General features: G+C 42.3%; 1 protein-coding gene across 2 annotated transcripts in view; it reads right to left on the bottom strand.

Moving 5' to 3' along the window:
- fn1b (fibronectin 1b) overlaps nt 1-5,391 on the bottom strand; it is a 31,761-nt gene extending 26,370 nt beyond the window's left edge. The window contains exons 1-11 of one of the 2 annotated variants that reach the window (XM_061752999.1): nt 5,114-5,362; nt 3,908-4,033; nt 3,588-3,725; nt 3,135-3,266; nt 2,511-2,648; nt 2,290-2,436; nt 2,039-2,221; nt 1,277-1,459; nt 928-1,104; nt 506-661; nt 281-409 (exon numbers count right to left, since the gene is read on the bottom strand). In XM_061752999.1, coding sequence (XP_061608983.1) covers nt 281-409; nt 506-661; nt 928-1,104; nt 1,277-1,459; nt 2,039-2,221; nt 2,290-2,436; nt 2,511-2,648; nt 3,135-3,266; nt 3,588-3,725; nt 3,908-4,033; nt 5,114-5,255 — 1,651 coding nt within the window. In that variant the 5' untranslated portion in view covers nt 5,256-5,362. Of the gene's footprint in view, nt 1-280; nt 410-505; nt 662-927; nt 1,105-1,276; nt 1,460-2,038; nt 2,222-2,289; nt 2,437-2,510; nt 2,649-3,134; nt 3,267-3,587; nt 3,726-3,907; nt 4,034-5,113 lie in introns of both variants that reach the window. The other variant, XM_061753010.1, reaches the window with a different exon arrangement.
- Nucleotides 5,392-20,790: the final 15,399 nt, after the last annotated feature.

Genomic DNA, 20,790 nt, shown 5'->3' on the forward strand with positions numbered 1-20,790 from the left:
GCACGCCGAGACTGCCAGGCGAGACCAACAAAAACAGTCTCTTCCTGGTTCTTTTATGCTGTCCCAAGTTTAGTGAGCTGGGGGCATTAGTTTGGGCAGAGACACGAGGGGGCAGGGGCAAGGGCTGGGGCGTGGACTGGAATGACGGTACATTCAAATATTGCTAGCAGTTTGAAAACTGCATATTGGGACTTGCTTGAAACCCGAAGGTTAAGACTTCAGAGTGCCTTAGGACTAGCACATATGTGACTTCTTACGCCCATCTCTGCCAGGAACTTACCAATAGCGTCACACTTCCAACGCCCACGTCCCTGTCCATAGCAGGTACAGTTCATCGTGTAGCCCTCATCGTGGCGCTTGGAGAACTCCTGGTTGACGTCATAGGTCAAGCCTTCCACTATACACTGATCTGGACACGCAACGGTGAGAGAGTCAACGGACCCTGTTGCTAACAGATAACATAACACACTGGCGATATTGCTGTATGACATCTTGTGGTTCTCACCTCGCAGCTGTGAGTGAGCGATACAATTCCACTCCCCGCGACCATTCCCGAGGCATGTGCACTCCATCATGTGACCCATGACGTCATGGCGTTTGTCCCATTTGTCTCCGACACGATGCATGACTCCGTCGTTAGTTGTGCACACCTCCTCGTATGCTGCAAGGTAGAGGCACCCAAATAAGAACCAACAGTACTCTCTGCTGTGTTTCCGCAGTACGCACGCACGCACGCTCGCTCGTGTGCTTATTGATTTGTCTCTGTTTGAGTTCAGTCAAATACTCAATAAGACAAACTGACTTCACGTCAGTCACATTGATTGTCTACAAGTAACCCAAATATTTAGACATCCTTGAATAACATAAAAAACCAACGATTGAAAGGATGGATGAGTTGTCGAAAATGGATGGCCCTCACACACTTACCAGCCATGGGGCAGAATCCAAAGTGTTGATCAGCATCATAGTTGTGCGTGGTACCACACCACTTCATGCTATCGCGACGGCCATCAGATGTGCAGTCGGTGTAGTTGCGGCCGCTGTAGAGGTAGGGGAAGTGGCACAGGGCGCCCTTGGAGTTGCCTCCTCGTGTGACCACGATAGCTGGTAATGTGAGGGAAACAACCTTACATACACGTGCAATTTCAATTCCAAGAACATCCGACAGGACAAAGTTTGTGTGGCCTGGTACTTTGGTCTAGAGAGCCTACGTAATCATTAGCTAAAACAAACAAGTCAAAACATGGTTGCGATTGGCATCTTCCATTCTCCTTACCATTCTTCTCAGTACAGTAAGAGTACTGCTGGTCTCGCTCGTAGTCTGAGGTGGTCGAACACCAGAGTTGGCCGTCCGTGCGTCCATCCGTGGTGCAGGAGTAGTAGGTCTTCCCCATGAAGACGAATGGGAATACACATGGCTGGCCGTTGGAGTTGCCACTGTAGACCTGGTTCCTGGCCTCTGGACATATGAAGAACGTGAATTTGCTGAAAATTAATGGTTATGAAACCTCCATGAAGCTATTAATTTTCTCACATCCATAATTTGGAGTCCTCAATTAAGCCGAAAGCTGGGAGCCACCCAGTGGTAGGAAGTAATGAAGTACAAACATCGGTTACTGTACATAAGCACATTTTTCAAGTCTCTGCACTACTTTATTTTTGTTTTGACTTTTACTCCCTACATTTGAAGGCAGATATCTGTACTTTCTAATCCTCACTCTGTCAAAACTGTCATTCCTTTTTTAAACCTCCACACATGACGACACAATGTAAAAAGAAAAAAAAGATATAAAGTAGAACATTGAAGAAAGAAAGAGAGCTATTTTTTTGTAGCTATTTTTGCTCGTTGGATGTTAGCATGGTAGCAAGCTAGCAGTTTCTCTCCATTTTGAGCACTTTGAAAACGAATGAAACGAAAGTTAAGGAAGGAGGGAAAATGGATGAGTGAAACAACAAAGCACGGCCTAGCGGAAGATTTGTCTTCAGAATATTGATGGAACCTCCACAGGAAGGAGAGAAGCTTGTCTAGTGCACTCACCCCACTCCTGACAGCTGACGCCATTGCCCAGGCAAGTACAAAGCATCTGCTTGCTGCCCTGGCTTCTGATCCAGCGCTGTCCGTCGTAGTAGGTGGCTCCCGAGTCAGTGCGGCAGGTTCCTTCAGCGGGGCTCTCTGTCTCCAGCTGAGGATGAAGGGGGCTCACCACCACCGAACCTGTTCCTGTTAAAGACCCAAGTCGTTGAAGGCGCGAGCGGCCGGGAACTAGCGAAGTGTTTCTCCTCTCTCACCCTGGCCTGCGTTGTGGCGCTCACACTTCCACTCTCCACGACCGTTTCCCAAACACAAGCACTGAAGCACGTGCCCGCTGGCGTCATTCTTGGACCATGTGTCTCCAATGCGGTAGGAGCTTCTGGTGTCCTGGTCATTGCAACGGTCTGGTCGGGGAGACAGAGTTGTCAGAGCTAGCTATGAAAGCATCAGCCAAGTTTGTTTGTGTGTTTCTGCTCACTCCTTGAGGTGCATGTGATACGCCCGTTTCCCTCGCCCAGGCAAGTGCAGTCGAGCATCATCCAGCCTTGGTAGGGTTTCTCCCAGGTCTCGCCCACCACGTACGACGAGGCAGCGTTGTTGTCATAGCAACGCTCGGCTGCATAGAAAAACCAGCACGGACGGACAGCCGTTTATTCGGTATCCTTTATATCAAGCTCGGGGTCTATGTGCACACTTGTAGGACAACTGTGGCATACTCGTAGGAGAACTACAGTATATGTTACTAATGAGACAAAACTAGTAGCCTTGCAGTAGCACCAAAATTCCCAGCAGTAAGTGAGGGCAAATGTACCTTAAGGTTGGTATCAAGGATATGGAATAGATGCTGAAACAGCTTTCCACAAGCATGCGTTTATTATTCAATCCATCTTTTGCTATGAAATCCAAACCATCGAGTTTCATGCGGATAATTGCGAGATGAGCAAAGAGGAGACGTGCTGCTATGCACGCTCTGTGTGACACTGCGGTTAGATATTTACAGCGATATTAAACACAAGCGGGCCTTTGTGCGGCTTCATTATTCACTTTGTCAGCTGGCCTGTCCGCCCAGTGAAAATGTGCTCATTTAGTCAACGGTACCCACACACAGGCTTGCAGGTCCACTCTCCTTTGCCATTTCCAAGACACACACACTCCAGCATGTAGTCAGCGGTGTCGTGAGGCCTCTGCCAGGTGTCCCCGATTTTGTAAGACCGTCCGCCTTCATGGCAGCGATCTAGGAATGGCAACATGATATTATGGTTCATTCTGATGCCAGGGAGAATATGCATTGTCTTTTCGTTCCCTCAAAGTCAGTCTCCGATTTCTTGACAGGGAGAGAGCGAGAATAATATTTGAATGAATTTCAATGTGTTTAAAGCATGTGGGAGTGTTCAAACTATATTTTAAAAAGATGGTCTCTACATATACTGCAGGTGGGTCTGGAACGTCTCTCTCAGATCAATTGACGCCACCACACACACACACACACACAAAAAATCTTCTGGACAAGAATGTCGGTGTTGATGAAATATACCGCAGCTTTTCGGTGACTCACTTGCAATGGTACAGCTGATCTTGCCCCGACCCGATCCGATGCAAGTGCAGTCCCACATCATTCCTTCCTTTGGTCTCTCGTAGGTTTCACCGACCTGGTATGTCCGTTCATTGTACTTGTCATAACAAGATTCCTCCACTAATAAAAGTACAAAGGAAACACAACATAATAACAATGCGGTGCTCAACCATTTTCTCTCGCATAAATGTGAACGCAAGGGCAATAAACTGTGGGTTTGCTCAGCTCCAATATATGCACGGTGTGACGTGCATTTCAGCATTACAATGAGTGTAATAACACGTCTATGAACTCTCACTGACCTTCAGGCTTCGTTTTACATTTGATGCCTTGTGCTCCATTGCAGGTGCACAACAGTATGCTGCCACGGTAAGGTTTCTCCCACTGCTCGTTCGCTCGGAACGAGCGACCGTTTTCCTCGCAGCCAACTACGGTACAGATTCACAAAAAACAAAAACAAAACAAAAAGGTTTCATGGCCTCAACATGATTAGGTGCACCTGAACAATCCAGATAATAATGTTCAGCGTGAGATCCCTGATATCCAACTTAAGGTGAGGTCCATGTACTAGTACACTCTTTTTCCATGACTGTGTCTTACAAGTAATGTTTTTTTTCCACTACTAGTGCTCCTTTTGGCCTACTAGTATGCAAGTTAACCTTACTGGTAAACTACTGCACTGCACTAGTAACACTATCAAGCCCAACTAGTAGGCAGGTGTCACACACTAGTAGCCTCCTGGACTCTACTAGTAGCACCAAAATGCACTGCCTTACTAATAGTGTACTAGTGCATGGACCCAGAGCAGGATATTAAGGATTTCGAATAAATGCACAAATGGCTTTTCATAAAGCCGATTGAGTATTTATTCAAATAGTAGGACAACTACATATTTCTCGTGAGGCTAAGTTGTGTGACAGCAACATAAATCTTGACCAGTGAACATCTAGCGCTTAGCACAGTAGCGCACAGATTTTTAACTAATGCAGTTTGGCCTCACTAGTAACACAGTTGTCCTACTAGTGTGTAGAAATATCATACCATTGTGGAAGATAGCAGTGTAAAATTCTTTACTAGTAGACAGTCATTGTACTAGTGCACTGAATTGTCTGACAAAGAGCGTACTAGTGCATGGACATTCAAGTGGAATTCAAGGATATCGAATAAATGCTCAAGTGGCTTTTTATAAGCCCTCTCACGGAAAGTCTCAGTTGCAGTACAGTGTAAAACTAAAACCACAAAAATAAACATTCTGTGTCAAACTACTAGTTTTCCCGCATCTGACAGTGTCAATCGAATGCGAGCATTATTATAGTTGTAAAGGCGGAATATAAAATTAAAGGCCGTGCAGATGGAAGAAATCAAAAAAAAAGTGAGGGATTACTTCCGTATTAAAATAATGAATTTACAACGAACATTCACGAGCCCGTTTACAAGTCAAGGCACAAAAAAAAAAAAAAAAAAAAAAAGTTGCTGAAGTGAAGTTAGTGAAAAATGCATGCACAAACCTGCACCGACAGCCTCTGTGTCGTGGAAATCGGGATACACTTGATACTGTCCACTCTGTCTTTTATTCTTGGGGACGCCGTGGACGACTGCGCTGCACACGCACACCGCCACCAGAACCCTCGTGAGTGGGACACTAGTCATTTTGACGCACAAAAAGAAAGACAACAAAAAGTGTGTGTAGGAGGTAGAGGGTGAGGGGGGGCGGGGGGGGAAGACAAAAAACAAGCTCAGAAGGTATCAGTGGGCGTTGTTGTACCCACTGCCGTGCTGCCGGTGTGCAAGACTGAGGGGACTGGAGCGCACAGTTTATAAGGGCTGGCCCGGCCGTCCGAGTGTGATGCACCCTGCGGGTCAACGGGAGGGGGAGGAGGGAGGACAGGAGGACAGGAGGAAGGAGGGGGGACAGGGGGCTTCCATTGGAGCTTGGGAGGCGGGGGCGCGGAAGGGGGCCTTGACTCTCTTGACACTCCCTTTTCAACAAAACAAAGAATACCAGCGGTGGCAAAAGTACTCGCATGAGTAAATGAAGTCGAAAGTACTGATTCGACTCCTGTACTTAAATAAATACAAAAAAAATTTAAAAAAGCTGATATGCATTCTGAGGTACTAGTATAAAAGTAAAAAGTTCAAATTCATTTCTACTCTGACTTATACACAAGGCCGCTTTTGGTAACTTGGCACAATGAAGAAAAAAAAATAAATAATAATTGTCTCTGCACACTCAATAGTTTCCCTCTTTTATGAAGTGTTATTGCCTGTATTTTATTCAAGATTAAACAATAGACTTCAAAGAAATATTCACGCGCATATATTCTTTATCTTTTGTGAAAAATGAACAATATTACCGAAGCTTACTGAGTCACTTGTGAAACTTTTCTTCGCGAGTGTCTCTGTCTGCATTATACTGCCCCCAGGTGGCCAGGGCACCCGCAACAGAAGGAGCAGCACAATGCTCATTGAATTGAAACCAAAAAAATTATTTATAATATTACTGTATGCTTTTACAAAGTACAAAATTATATAGTGTTATATTTCTCATTAAAAACCCATTGGAAACATCTTTGTTGGGTTTTTGGGTGTACGATGTAACAGATGAATGGCAATGACAATAGGGGATGATGATTGGGGATGGAAATTTCCCATCTTCTATAGTGCGTATTTCACCAAAATGAAGCATTCATCGAAGGGGGGTTTAGGATTTCGATGCCCACAAAAAAACCCATTTCCACGTTAAGTGTGAAGATGAACGAGGAAGACGGAGCCACCGCTCCAGACTTGCCGCTGAGTCGTGCCGCAGTCCAAACAGCCGCTGGTCTGTGTCCACGACGGGAGGTCACACAGGGAGACGCACACAAACCCGACTTGTGCTCAGACTGCCAGTTGACTCACCGCTCAGCAGCAACGCTTCCATCATTTCCTTTCGGAACTTGTTTGAACTATATGACATTCAAAACCGCAGCAGGCTGGTAAAAGTTTGTCAGAGGCATTTGTGCCCACACACCTCATCTCGGTCAATTTCAGTGCGTGTTACATGTTTGAAGATTATTGGTGAAAAGGTGCAAATACTGAGAACTTTGCAGTACTCCGATTGTGGAGCTCCAACGTCCAAGTTCAAAGTGCAAATCACTGCGTTGTCTGCTGTGTGGAAGAATTCTTTTACCAAAAGTTTCCATTTCGGGAAATAGCGCCAAGCTGTGGTGGGTTCGAACACGTGCCATGTTGAGCCTCCAGTTTACAGACTTCCAATTTTACATATTCATGTTCTAAAATACTGGATGAAATGTGCGCTTGTGCGGAACTGGAGAAGAAATATGGAAAGCTGTTTGAGCATTTATTTCCATATCCTAGATTACCAGTTTAAGGTCCATGTACTAGTACACTCTTTGTTCTCACTAGTAAGACAAATCAGCACACTAGTAGAACGACTGTGTCTGACTCGTAGCATTTTTCCAATACTGTATACATACAAGTAGGACAAATACATGTTACTAGTGAGGCAAAACTGCGCAGTAGTTGACGGGTGGTACTGGTACTACTAGCGAAGCACTAGATATTAACTAGTAGAATTTTATAGTCACTGGTCATACTAGTAGTGCACATATGTCAAATAGTATATAGATTTTCCTCACTAGTAACATGTAGTTGTTGTACTACTAGTATGCAAAAGTTGTCCTACTAGTGAGGACAAACAGCTTACTAGTACATGGACCTTCAGCTGGAAATCTAACAAATGCTCAAATGGCTTTTCCCATATACTAGTACGCTCTTTGTCCTCACTACTAAGACAATTCAGCGCACTAGTACAAAACAGTTTCTTACTAAACCCGTTTTCTCCCCCACTTCTGTTCGACTTTCCTGCACACTAGTAGGAAAACTTTGGCACACTAATAAGTTACTAGTGAGACAAAACTATGCACTAGTCAACAACATCCTGCTCGTAGAACTACTAGAAGACAGTGTTTATTAATAGTTGTTAATATGCACAATAAGTTCAAAACACAACATTTCATGAAAAGTTCACTTCAACTGTGTCACTCGTAAAGAAAAACTGCAGTAGTTGACAAATGTGCGCTACTAGTACTGCTAGTAACATTATAAAATCCGACTCGTTAACATCCAGTGCTTTACTAATAGCACTGGAAGCACACAGATGTCAACTAGTGCAGTTTTTTTCCTCACTTGTAGTTGCCCTACTAGTGTGCCAAAGTTGTCCAACCAGTGAGTACACGGAGCATACTAGTAGTACATGGACCTTATAGGTCATGTTGAGCCTTCAGTTTACCGTCTTCCAATTTTACATATTTATAGTCCAAACGGCTTCTGCGGAATTGGAGCGCAAAGGCCGTAAAAGAACATGTAAATATTTGCGCACACAAAAGTAGACATGGAGTTCTGACAAGAACGGTGCATTTGGGGGCTTGACTTGAATTCCTGGGCTGGGAAGTCTCAGTATCAGATTTACTGTGTGTCTTTTGTTCAAACATCTGGAAGGCCGCCTGGTGTATATCACCGTGGTTCTCGGCACTGCTCGCCGTAGCTCTTTTTTTGACTTACTCGGAACATTTGCACTCCAACAAAAACCAGGTCCTGAGTAGACTGCTTGTTTTTGTCTTTGTGATTCTTATTTCAACCCATTGAACGCGATTCGTATGTGGAGGAAAAATCTGATGTGACAATAAAAGTTCTTGCCTGCAGTCCAGCTTTTTTTTTTTTTTTTTAAAATGACTCTTCTACTCATTTATCTTCTACACTGTATTACATAACACGGAATGTTAGTACCTTTGTGATATTTTGGAAGGTTTGGAATCAATATTGCCTGCAATATTTGTTTCGTGGACATGAAGCATGTTCATACATTATGACTGGAGAAGCTTGTTTCATGAAATTAAAAGTAAAACATATAACAAATGGTGAACTGTTAAATAAGTAAACGGAGATGTATAACACGGTTGCAATGTCTTACTTTTGTAATGAATACAGTATCTCACAAAATTGGAGGACACGCCAAACATTTTGGTAAATATTGGATTCAGTCTTTTCATGGGATAACACTGGAGAAATGACACTTTGATACAATGTAAAGTAGTCAGTGTACAGATTGTAAATGTACTTCCCCAGCAAAAGAACTCAATGGGAACAATAGCAAGTACACCCCAAAGTCAAAAAGTCAAAATTGTGCCCAAAGTGTCAATATTTTCCTCGACGTGGTAGCAGCAGTCCAAAATGATGTCGTAGTCTTATGGAACTCTGTTTCAGCATTTATTCAAAGGTCCAGGTACTAACTAGTTGGATTCTTGTCATGCGGGAGGTGACAGGTGATCTGCTATCGTTCTGCTGCCCGCCTCGGTGCCAAAACTAAAGGGCAGCACACATTCTAAAGAAAACGGCATTGAATGCAAAAGTCCACTGAGTGAATATTTTCTGAGGTTGAGAAACCTATTTTGAGGTGGTCCGCATTCTGGCTGCTCCTTGTCATCTCTTTCATTGGAGTCAGCCTGGATTTTGTACACAGGATGTGAAGAGCATCTGGTTGTGCGCTGACGACAAAGGCCGGAGGTCTCCGGGAGCAGGCGCACCGGCGCTCTGATCAAGCACTTTCCCAAAGATCCCACAACACTGTGTTACCGAGTTGCCATGGAAACCTTGTGCCATTTGGGAAGTGACAGCAAATGATGGGGGGAGTACGATCGGCACATTTAGGCCTTGCAACTTCTTTTTAATCTCTTGGTTTGTTGTGAGAACAAACAGAAAGCAAACTCCGGGTCAAAGTTCATGATTTTCAAGTGTGGCACCTTGACTTGCGGGTTTCATGGCCAAATTTGTATCTCAAAGAAAAATGACCTCGGGTTAACACGCTATTTTCGGAAAAGGCTCATAAACGTCATTGGCGTCGCGCTTTGGGTATCTTTTTCTTTCAGGTATTTTTTTTTGTGTGCCTAAAATGGCCACCACGTGCAGTGCATCTTTTGCATTGCATTGTGGGAGGTGGTGGACATTTAGGGCTAGCAGCAATCACAGGGAATGTAAACATTACTGTACCTGAAAAGGCTAAGGGACTACACAGTGATTTGAAAGCAATCTCACTGTTAATTCATCTTCAGAATTTGTTTTCACCTAGTTCTACAGTATATTGCACAGTATTTATTTTGAATCACACAACAATCAAAATCTTGTAAATATAATAATGTTCTGCGGCTGGAACTGCATTTCCATTCATTTCAGTGGAAACACATTATCTCGGTTTACAAACAAAGTACAAAACTGTTTAATGCTTTACATTCTATTTATTTTCCGTTACAGCATGTTTTTTCAAAAGTACATTACCATTGATTGCTATTTTTCTCATTCAAAACATATTCCATTTTTTTGGGTTCATTTTCTTTCGGAGTCTGTAACGGATTAATTCCATTCCCATACAATTCAATGGGGAATGATGATTTGAGATACAAATGTTTTTTTGTTTTTTTTTTTTAGTTACAAGTGTTGTCACGGAACGAATTAAACTCAAATTTCAAGGCACCGCTGTATAGTTTCTTTTTCCGTGGTCGTATCCGGTCATCTAAACCGTGCCGCCCCTTCTTTTATGTGGGAACGTTTAAGGTGTTGGACCGGTGAAGGTGCCCTACTGACAGCTCATTCTTCAAAACAAGAGTGAATCCAATTTGGACTGTAATTTGGAAGATTTTGCTGCTCTCTGTGTGAGACCGCAATAAGGATATGGACACCTTGTAAGCATGACCTTATTGATGTGAAACATGTGTTCCTCTTGTTTTTGGTGTACCCCGGGGAGCAAGAGGGCTCTTTAAAAGAAAACGTGTTCGATTATTCACCATGTGCTAGTTGTTTAACCTTTGCTTAAGCAAACACTGACCACAGCTGGGCCGCAGAATGAATGAAACCAATGTAGACAGAAGGAGCCATCCTATTCCTTCGGGATACTTTCACTGGACTTGTAATAGTTTAATACCCCCATTGTTGCTATTGCAAAACGAGCTTGACAGATGTGCACAGAATGTGACACCCACGTGATAATGTCCGTGCCTTTTTTTTCTCGTCTCTCATCTACTTTGACCTTAATTGTCTCTACAAACTGGATGCTGCACAACATCCGCCCAGTCATGAGATGAAATATACTTTAAAGATGTGAAACCCCCATAGTAGCTACGTAACATAGCTAACAGAAATTAGCATCCATGTTACGGAAATTGTAAACGTTCCAACAACTGCTACTTTAACACACACGGAGGATGCATACATACATACAAACACAGCATACAACAATACTGCAATGACTATTACAGTTGGGGAGAACTGTATGAGTGTTGGGGACCTTCTTTGCCTCTTGTTTATGCTGCACGTCTTCCAGTAGGCCAAAATGCAGCGGGCATGTTTTGCCACAACATGGTACTTCATCGCAGCCACACAACTCTCTAAAGTCGGACTTGCATTGGTGTACTGCATCGTACTAAAATGTGTTTCTTATATTTTGGTGAATACATTCAGCGACGTTGCTGATTGGTTGTGTGAAATCTCTGTCTGGCTCTCCTGTCTCACACTTCGAAGTTTAACAGTCCATCTTGACCACGCAAATGTGCGATCTTGCCTATAAAAGTGTACTTTTATAGGCAGTGCAAATCCAAACCGGAATTTTGATTAAATGAAAAAAGACAGAACAACAGCCCTTTGTTTGTGAAGAAACATGTCTTTTTTTTTTTCCCTTTCAGGTTTTCCTGCATTTGTTTACTTTTTTACTTTCCAGGTTGCGTGGGAAATCTCATTAACCTCCTGTCATTGTAAGTCGAGCGTCACTATTACTCACTTGATCCTGTCTAGACGACATGAGTATGTCAACGTACCTGGTGTGCTGTGCAAGAGGGGCGGGGGTGTACCTGTCTCATCCCAGGTGAAGTCAGTCTCATTTCGGGAATGGAGTCCATTGACTCATTGACTTTTGGAACAGGGCAAAAATTGTCTTTTGAGTGTCCAACCAAAGCGCCTTTGACCAACCCACACAGTGTCGGAAATCTCCACAAAGGTACAGACACACACACACACACACACACACACTTTCCCCAATGGAGACACCTCAGCAAACAGCGTAACTGGTGTTTGTTCCTGAACATTTACGTGTTGCGAGGCTCTTGTACATGAAGCCGGAATGGTCCGAACACACCAGTTCTTCATCTTGCAGACACACTCGTGTTAGTGTTCTGTTTTCACACCACTGCGCCATAGCACTTGGGCTTGAATCACAGGGTGGGGAGTGATGATGGATGACGAGAGGGTGCGTTGAGTGAAGAATGGGTCATCGTTCACACCCACACAATGATTTACCGGTGGCTAGCCGGAGGAGTGGAATGGCACTGCTTCAGTTTTGGTAGGGAGGTGACGATGCGGGCACTGGAAGTGTGCAGAGGTGTTATTATCAACTGCCAGTGCTGATGTTACACTCTACAAGGCCGACAAACACTACTCAAAAAAAATGTAAAATAAAGATTGGGATGTTGGGCTTTGGGGTAAAATTTTAGGATCAGCCAAAAATGGCCCCATTGACCTTTACAGGTCAACTTCATTTGACCTTTCTGAACCTTTTACCTGGAATGTGAATTCATTTTCAGCGCAACTTGCTGTTGTCTAACAGAGAGCTCAAAGGCAAAATTCACAACAAAATGGAAATTTCTAAGGACATACAATTCTCTGCCTTTCTGTGACTCCTTCAGTCTCTCTGTATCTTTGCTGTAAGTTGCTGATGACACACCCTCTGAGAAGAGCAGCATTTAAACCATGAATGGACCAATATACCTCCTGGCTCAATTACAAATCTTATTTAAAAAGGCCTCATCATGCCGTTCACATTTTGACATCATGAGATCAAGACGAAGCCGAACAATTGATCAAAAGTATCTCACCTCAAAATCGATGTTTAAAGCTAAAGTCGACTAAATGCTCATCACATATTTTTGACATCTCTTCTCCCATTTATAAAGGACTTATGACTCTCCCATCTGCTGCTGTCACCGGACTATAAACGCTGTGTGCATCAGGAAAATGTCGGGCCAACAAAAATGTGACGGGTAGCATGGTCACTTGCAAAATATTCAAGTCCATCCTCAGATCCAATATAATAGGAACAGAGAAATGCTCAATATTTAGGAGCCTGGCAACGTTGTTCCGCCTCACAACATGCAAATGCTATGGAACACAAGATGAAACCGGGCAGCTCGTTGAAAAAGAAAAAACATGGCCAGGGTTCCCACTAATTATAACAAGTACATTTGACATTATGGTGAGTTGTATTTAAAAAACATTTTTATTTGTTTCTATGCTGGTCCCTCGAAATATGTCTTCATGTGAAACCAGTCCATGGCGCACAAAAAAAAGGTTAGGGACTGCTGCTCTACAACGCTGAACGAATATCAACGATCAGTCGTCAACTTCGACTCGTCTTGCGTCACATTATAGTCGCGTACAAAATATCTTTAGTCGTTCAACCCCTACAGGATGTTATCAGAGAGAAGTGACCACTGTACAAGAGAAGTCAGTATTTACAAAATAACAGGTTTTAGTTCCAGTCCACAAAAAGAGCCTAGAAAGTTTCTCGAATAATCCGTTTGAGAATTGTACATCTTTCTTTACTTTCCCTGGACTAAGACTACACACAAAAAAAAAACCACTACCAAATATTTAAACTGTTTGTTTGGTCTTTGTTATTAGTTTAGATTTATAGAGAAAGTATCCGTGAGCGGATGGTCATGTGAAGGAGTATATCTGGAAATGTTCGCTCAAAACAACAGTTTTAAATCATTAGAAGTCTTACGTATGGTTTTCCACAAATTAAGGTTTATGGCCTACTGCTATCCGTGACTTTTTTGTTATGAATGTGTGGCGAAATAACTTGAATCATCCTGACAACGCTCTGTGATTTGTATACTCAATGGACTGAGAGACTAAATGAAATCGCTTGGTGAGCAAGTGATGGCTTTGGTATTATTCATTGTCTGTTTTCACTAGTGAGGTCTGTCAAGCGTGGAAACAAATCATGTTTTGGCCCATAGTGGAGCAGTTACATCCCAGCAGGCTCATCAAATAACAACTTCACATGGGTGAGATTATCATCACCCTCTCACCATCCCATGTTTTCCTCTCCACGACCTTTTTTGATCTCAGACTCTCCTCTATTTTTGGCTTCTTTTCAGACTAAGCGCAGACCACTTGCTGTAGTCTTGTTTTCTAAGGGAAAAGCCAGAATGTTCAAATCTGCAAGGAGCTAAATACTGTTTGAGTCAGTGGTGTCCAAACTACGGCCCAGGGGCCATTCGTAGCCCTTATTCTAAGTGGGATACAGCTTCAAAATCCTGAAAAGTCTTAAAGAATTTGCCTTATCACCAGAAAGCTGTGATGTAGCATTTTTTTTTTTTTTTAAATAACTAATACAGGGTGACCAAAAAGTCACCATCCACTTCCTTTTCCGTTTAAGTATCATTCAGACATCCAGTACGTGAGGCCGTCGGCATTTGACAGTTTAGGCTTCACAGTTTCTATAAGCAACACCGCATCAACCAAAGCTCGATTCAGCTCAAAAGGTGATTCAACTTTCCTCATACCAAAGTCAGGTTGTTCAAAGACTTTAAGTGGAAGATTATGACCTCAAGTTCATTCGTGTAACGCTTTATCATTTGCTGAAGCCTCCACTGATTCAAGTGTTTGTTGATGCCGAGTTCCAGTGCTCCGCATAGACTTTATGTTGCCTTCCTTGTCAGTGGTGCTAGTAGCAGGCCTTCCGCTGCGTGGTTTGTCAAGAACGAATCCTGTTTCGAGAAACCCGCCTTGGGTAGCATACATTTTACAGTGTGACAGCCATAAATCTAAAACTGGCGCCGAATTGCAGTCGGGGACAGAAAAACGTCTTGCCAGGTGGCTATTTTGCAACGCCGTTCAACTGTCATTTGGCGAGCCATCAGCAAAAAAGTACAACAACTGCAAAGCCTAAACTGTCAAATTCTGATGGTCTCGTATCTGTCCGAATTATACCTGAAACGAAATAGGAAAGAAAACAAGTTTATAGTGACTTTTGGGACACTCTGTGCATATAAAAGCAAATGTTTGATGCATTGGTTTTAGAGCATTAAAAAAATTTGAAGTTAAAGAATGTCCAAGGGGTCCTTACGTCCTTCAGTTTGCTGTCTGTCAGCCCTCAGAAGAAAACGTTTGGACACCACTGTTTCAAGCCAACTGCAATGTGACTATTAGCAGTTTATAGAGCATATTTGTTTACACAAATGCATAGTTATCGCCGGGCTCATTAGAGCACAGCTTTAACAATCGTGTTCAGGTTGGCCGTGGCTCGTGTGGCAATGAAGTTTTTAAAAAAAAAAAGGCATTTGCAAACTGTGAGAGTATGATTCATAGTGTGCGGTGCGTTGACATTATTGCATTACAGTATTTCCCAGCAGAATGCTTTTGTGCATGGAGAAAACATTAGGAATGTGCAAAACGAAGAGTGAAGTTAACAAGTCTAATGATTTGCGCAGTCTTGGAAAGGATCAAGAAATGATCTGGCACCAGAAGAGCAGTAGTTGGGCGTGTACGAACTTCTACATCATTACTCAGTCGTTCCAGTAAGTGTCTGATCGGTCCTGCGTTTACGAGAAATTTCAAGAATCCAGTTAACAACATTGCTTGCAAAATTCACAAAGGAGCCTGTTGAGCGCCACTCAGTCAGACCTACATAGCGACAGTACATATGACCTCTGACTCACATCTACTTGGGGTCAGCTACACTGCAAGCTGTCAACAAAGTCAAATTGTTGACGGTCTCTAGAGACGCACATGACATCATCGCGCATGCGCATACAAAGGTAGCAAAAGTACGCACATTCTGTATTGAAGTAAAAGTACAGGTAGTACAAAATACTCTGATAAAAGTGGATGTACTGATTTGACTCCTTTCAATTAAAAAAAAGTACAGACTGTGAAATGTACGTCGATACAAAAATAAAAAGTTCATTGCTAGTCATTTATATTCTATGCCAATTTGGATAACTGGAACAACGGGAAAAAAATTACTTTGCACACAAAAGAGTTTCCCTCTTTTATCAATTTACAGTGATATATATATATATATATATATTGTTGTTGTTTAAGAGCTAGCTATTATTGGCTCAACATTTACGTTGTTATTTATGTTACAGCGTATGCCCATAGATTTGCTAACGTTGTGACCTGAGTAACAAAAAATGTTACCTAATGACAACAACTGAATAAATACACCTCACCTTTACCTGTATGTGGTTTTTCAGATTAGATGTAGAGAAGCTTGTGGTCTTCCATGTCACTGCTGTCCCTTTTTTTTTTTTTTTTTACACTTTATAAGCCCCCATGATCTCAAACAATCAAATTCTCAACCACGTTTGACTTTCCCTCGCTGTGTTTACATCTTTCTTTCGTTGCGTCATCATTGAAAGAAGTACTGATTCAACTCTTGTACTTACATAAAAGTAGAAACTACATACTTTGAAATGTACTTAAGTACAAAAGTAAAAATGATTTTTTTTTTTTTTTTACAGTATATAAAATACCAATTTAAAAAAAAAATGCAAAATTAGCTACCTGGAAAAAAAAGACCTTACCCGTATATGTTTTTCTGATTAGATTCTTGAATACTAGGCTGGAGCAAGACAACACATTTGCCACAAATGATTCTTGTAGCCAACAAGATCAACATTTTCTCATACTGACGAGAAGGAAAAAAAATTACATTACATGTTGCATTTTGGTGTTTTTTTAAACCAAGAGCTAGTTAGTGTTGCCTCAACTTTTATGCTCAACCAAACAATCAAAACATGATCCTGACAACATGGAAGTGCCAAAGACAAACAATTCTCTTGAATAAGTCCACTAAAGGGGAATACAGTGATCCCTCGTTGTTCGCGGTTAATGGGGACCAGAACCCCCCGCCAAAGGTGAAAAACCGCAAAGTAGGATTTGCCCCCCCAGGAATTTTCGTGTATGTGTATGTGGGTACCAGAACGTTTCAAATATATAAACAGTATTTATATACTGAGGAGGCTCTCACTTGCCTCGTAGAGGCTTTAGGTTCACTCGGAGACTCTTCTGCTGGAGGCGCTGATGGTGTAGCTGGGGTTTTACCTTGGAGAAAAACATGCTGATGGGTAGTTGTTGTCTTTGTTTTTACTTTTGCTTCAAAATTCCCCTGTACAAGGACATAACCCCGTCTCTTATCACGCGGAGCTACCACACGTTTCGCTTCCTTATTGAAGCGGTGTTGCGGATGTTTGCTTCCTCCTTGTTGATGTACCGCACTGTAGATTCATTCACGCCATAATGGCGTGCCACAGATGCATAACTTCGGCCCTCTTTGATCATATCTAAAAGTTTCACTTTTTTCGCTGATGGTCATCATCTTCTTCTTCCTCTTGGGCGCCCCGGAGGAAGCTTTCGCAGGGGCACAGCGCTTAGGCGGCATTGTAAGGGTTTAACTAATCTAAAAACGTTTTCGAATGTAGGGAGTTAAATTAAAAAGGAAATAAGAACAATAAATACTCAAGTACAGACACCTGAAAAATGTACTGGCAAATTGCTTGTGTGTCTCGTAACATACTTGGCCAAGAAAGCTGATTCTGATGAAGTACAGTAACAGAGTATTTGTACTTGGTTACTTCCCACAACTGTGCATGAATGCCTGGAACATTCTCATGTGTGCACATTCTACAGGTTTAAGCAATATGTTGTTCGTTCTTCATCTGGCTAGCTGACAAGTGTGAGCCAACAGTCAGTGTGAAGTGTACATACAGGTTAAAAAAAGAAAAAGAAAAAGAAAAAGAAAAATGGCATATCGGTGATTAACCACCAAGCTGTATGGTAAACAAAGGCCTGTGTTGCAATAATAATAACAGATCTGTCATATATTTTTTCAAGTGCAACAAAATTGAAATGGACCTTTTCTGATGTGCATCACAGACTCACTTCCACTTACCTAATCCCCCACAGGCCTTTTGCTGAGGTGAAAACACTTTGGATAGTGACATCATGTTTCCAAGACCAAGCGAATAAAATTTGAAAGAGGAGTGGAAATGTGGTCCTGGGCAACGGGAAACATCACAATACCGCACGTGTTAGTGTCATTACTGGTCGTCAATTGTGAAAGCCGCAATAGTGGAAAAAGACAGCGAGCGAGCGAGAGGACATAAAAAGTTCAATAAAGTAAGTGAGCGGATGTATTCATCTGCAAATTGAATCCATCCGAACAAAACAAAATTTGCGTTCCAGTACATGGACCTTAATCTGGAAACGGCTTTCCGTAACAATGCTTTTTTTTTTTTTTTTTTGTTCCCAACTGAATCTACATTTTATGATCAACTACGATGGAGTCATCTTTCTCAGAGCAAACATCAGCGAGGAGGTGCTGGCGGGCAGCAGGGGCTGATGCGTTCATCGGTATTTTGGACGATGAGACTTTCTGGTAAACATTTTGTGTGCCGTTTGCATTGAGTCTCTGCTGGATAGGAAGCACATGGCCACATTGCAACATAACAACATTGTAAAAACTGCTGCCGCAGGTTCTCCATGTATGGCTACACTGCTCCATTTGGTTGTTTCAGATTTCAACAATTAGATGGAAAACATTGGAAACAATTGGGACACTGTTTCCTTTTCCGGGAATCAGCAGATTGAGACGGAGCGCCGGGGGTTTCTCACTCACATTGCTGATTCAAACTAACAACGCAGCATTTTGTTTTTTTTTTTTAACATAGATGCTGTACTTTAGTAACACAGGGAAAATTGCATTCACTTACTTAAATCTTACCATTATATTGTTAAATAAATGATCGGTTTCAAGGAATACAAAGTCGACAAATGCAATTCTTTATGACATCCATCCAGCCGTTGACTTTATATACTGATTTTCGTCAATAGGGTCATGGGTGAGCTGGAGTCTATCCCAGCTGACTTTGCGGGGGTCCACGCAAAAACCGCAGTGAAGAAAGTCTGGACACTCATTAAACTGACCGCAGTGCTCTGCCACTGATCAAATCTGCGTCACATGATTTAAGGACGCCATTTTGTTTACTAGAACCACCAATACCGCTGTGTTTATAGTATAGGCCTCTGGTAACTTTGGTCAGTTTTGTAAATGGATTTTGGAGTTTTTTGGGGGGCAAAATGGTAGATTGTGTGGCTGTAGGATGTACCACTCATGCAGCATTTTGTTCCCCCCCCCCAAAAAAAATAAAATAAATAATCAAACAATTATTCAATAAACTCGCATCGCTACTTCAAACAGATGAATCATTCATTTATTTTCTTTAAAAAATGATATATTTTTTTTAAACAGGGGGATGCAATTGCCAACGCAACCCCACCTCCTCTAGCTCATTCGTAGTTGACTAACGGGCCAAGGGGATGATAATCTCAGATTAAGAAAAAATATATAAATATTGTGAGGTCTTCAGTGAACCTAATATGCATCTTTTTGCCATGTGGGAGGAAGCCAGACTACCCAGAGTAAACCTACGCAAGCACGGGGAGAATCTGCAAGTTCACCACACGAAGGCCGGATTCGAACCCCTAACCTCAAGTGCGCTAACCACTCGTCCACCGTTCCGCCCATAATGGGATTAGAAATGTTTTGTTTATTACAGCGAACTCTATAAATGGGGGACAGGGACTGGGCCCTGTTGTGAATAGTCAAAATTTCCGAGTACACTAATTGCCTATCGATGCCACAGGACGGCGGCAAAGGACAACTTTTGTCTCGATGAAGCTCCTCAACTCACTTCCTCCTAAAGGCTGCGTTTCTCATTAGATGTATGTATATATGTATATGTATATTGTATCCATTAGTACTTGCCAGACAATGCTGCAGGTACCAACTGCTTTTCAGTTATGCAGTGTGTAGCGTTGTAGTGTTTATTCCGCAGCTCAGGCCGAGAAGCAGATAAAGGGAAAGTTTTCGGGTGCAAGGAGGGAGTCTGATACAACACAGCTGCCCAGCAAAATTGCCTTTCACGAACAATGTCCAAACGATCCACGTTATCTCCGCCTCACCACATTAAATTGGCTCCAAAGAAAGGTCAGCAGTTGAAGCAAAGACAGCGAGCGGCCTGCGGAGATTGCATTAGAGCAAATGTGGAACGTTCTGCGAGTGGCTCACTGCTCCGTAGGGACGCTCTAGCAGCGCATGTTTAAGCATTTGCACTTTCTAAACACTGACGCTCACGCTGCACACACATAATTGCACTGTTAAGTGACGTGGAAGCCACTTTAGCACAGTGGTGGGCACTACGGGCCTAAACAATATCAGAAGCACTGAACCATGTTTACAACCTAGATTCATTTGTACATTTTCTTCATTTGGTCACATATGTCTTGGTTGCACTGCTTTGCACTGTGGCTGTCATTTTTTTTTCTCTTTTTTCTCTGTCTAATCAGATTTCAGCCACTGTATGTGACCATGCCAATTTACTCTGCCCAGGTCCTTCAGAGTCAGCAGTGCTATACAGCGGGGCCTCGAGATACGAGTGACTCAATTTACGAGTTTTTGGAGTCTTTCGAGCGCAAACGTGAGATAACAAGTGCCACTAAGGTGGCGGTGAACGCAACTCGCTTCACAACAAGCAACAGTTTTGCAGATACAATAAGTGAGCAATACTTTATATATATATTGAGAAAAAAAAAAAAAAAAAAAAAGTGTTTATAGCCACACCCAGTTGACGTTTACTGTCAAATTAAACATAAAACAAAGAGAATTACACATGTATTTAAAACAACAGATTCGCCTTTAAATCTGCTACCTTAATGTTAATGCTAACATCTCATAGGAAATGCCATAGATGGACGGGCTAATCACAATCGATATTTGAACATAAACAGCGGAGATAATGGACATAACAATACTCACTGCCATGTATTCTTTATCTTCTGTGAGGAACCACCAATATTACTGCGGAGGAGTTGTGACATTCCATTTGTCTGCATATTCGTATGTCCATATTAAATGTAGGTTTTGTAAAGCACAATATTACTGAGTGCTATTTTCCTCATTAAAATACACAGTACAAAATGTTTTGTTGTTTTTTTGGGGGGGCGGGGTGGCTGGAACAGCTTGAAGGCATTTCCATTCATTTCACTGGGGAAAGATGATTCGAGATACGGA

The sequence above is a fragment of the Phyllopteryx taeniolatus genome, chromosome 2 (assembly GCF_024500385.1).
Source record: "Phyllopteryx taeniolatus isolate TA_2022b chromosome 2, UOR_Ptae_1.2, whole genome shotgun sequence".
NCBI lineage: Eukaryota > Metazoa > Chordata > Actinopteri > Syngnathiformes > Syngnathidae > Phyllopteryx > Phyllopteryx taeniolatus.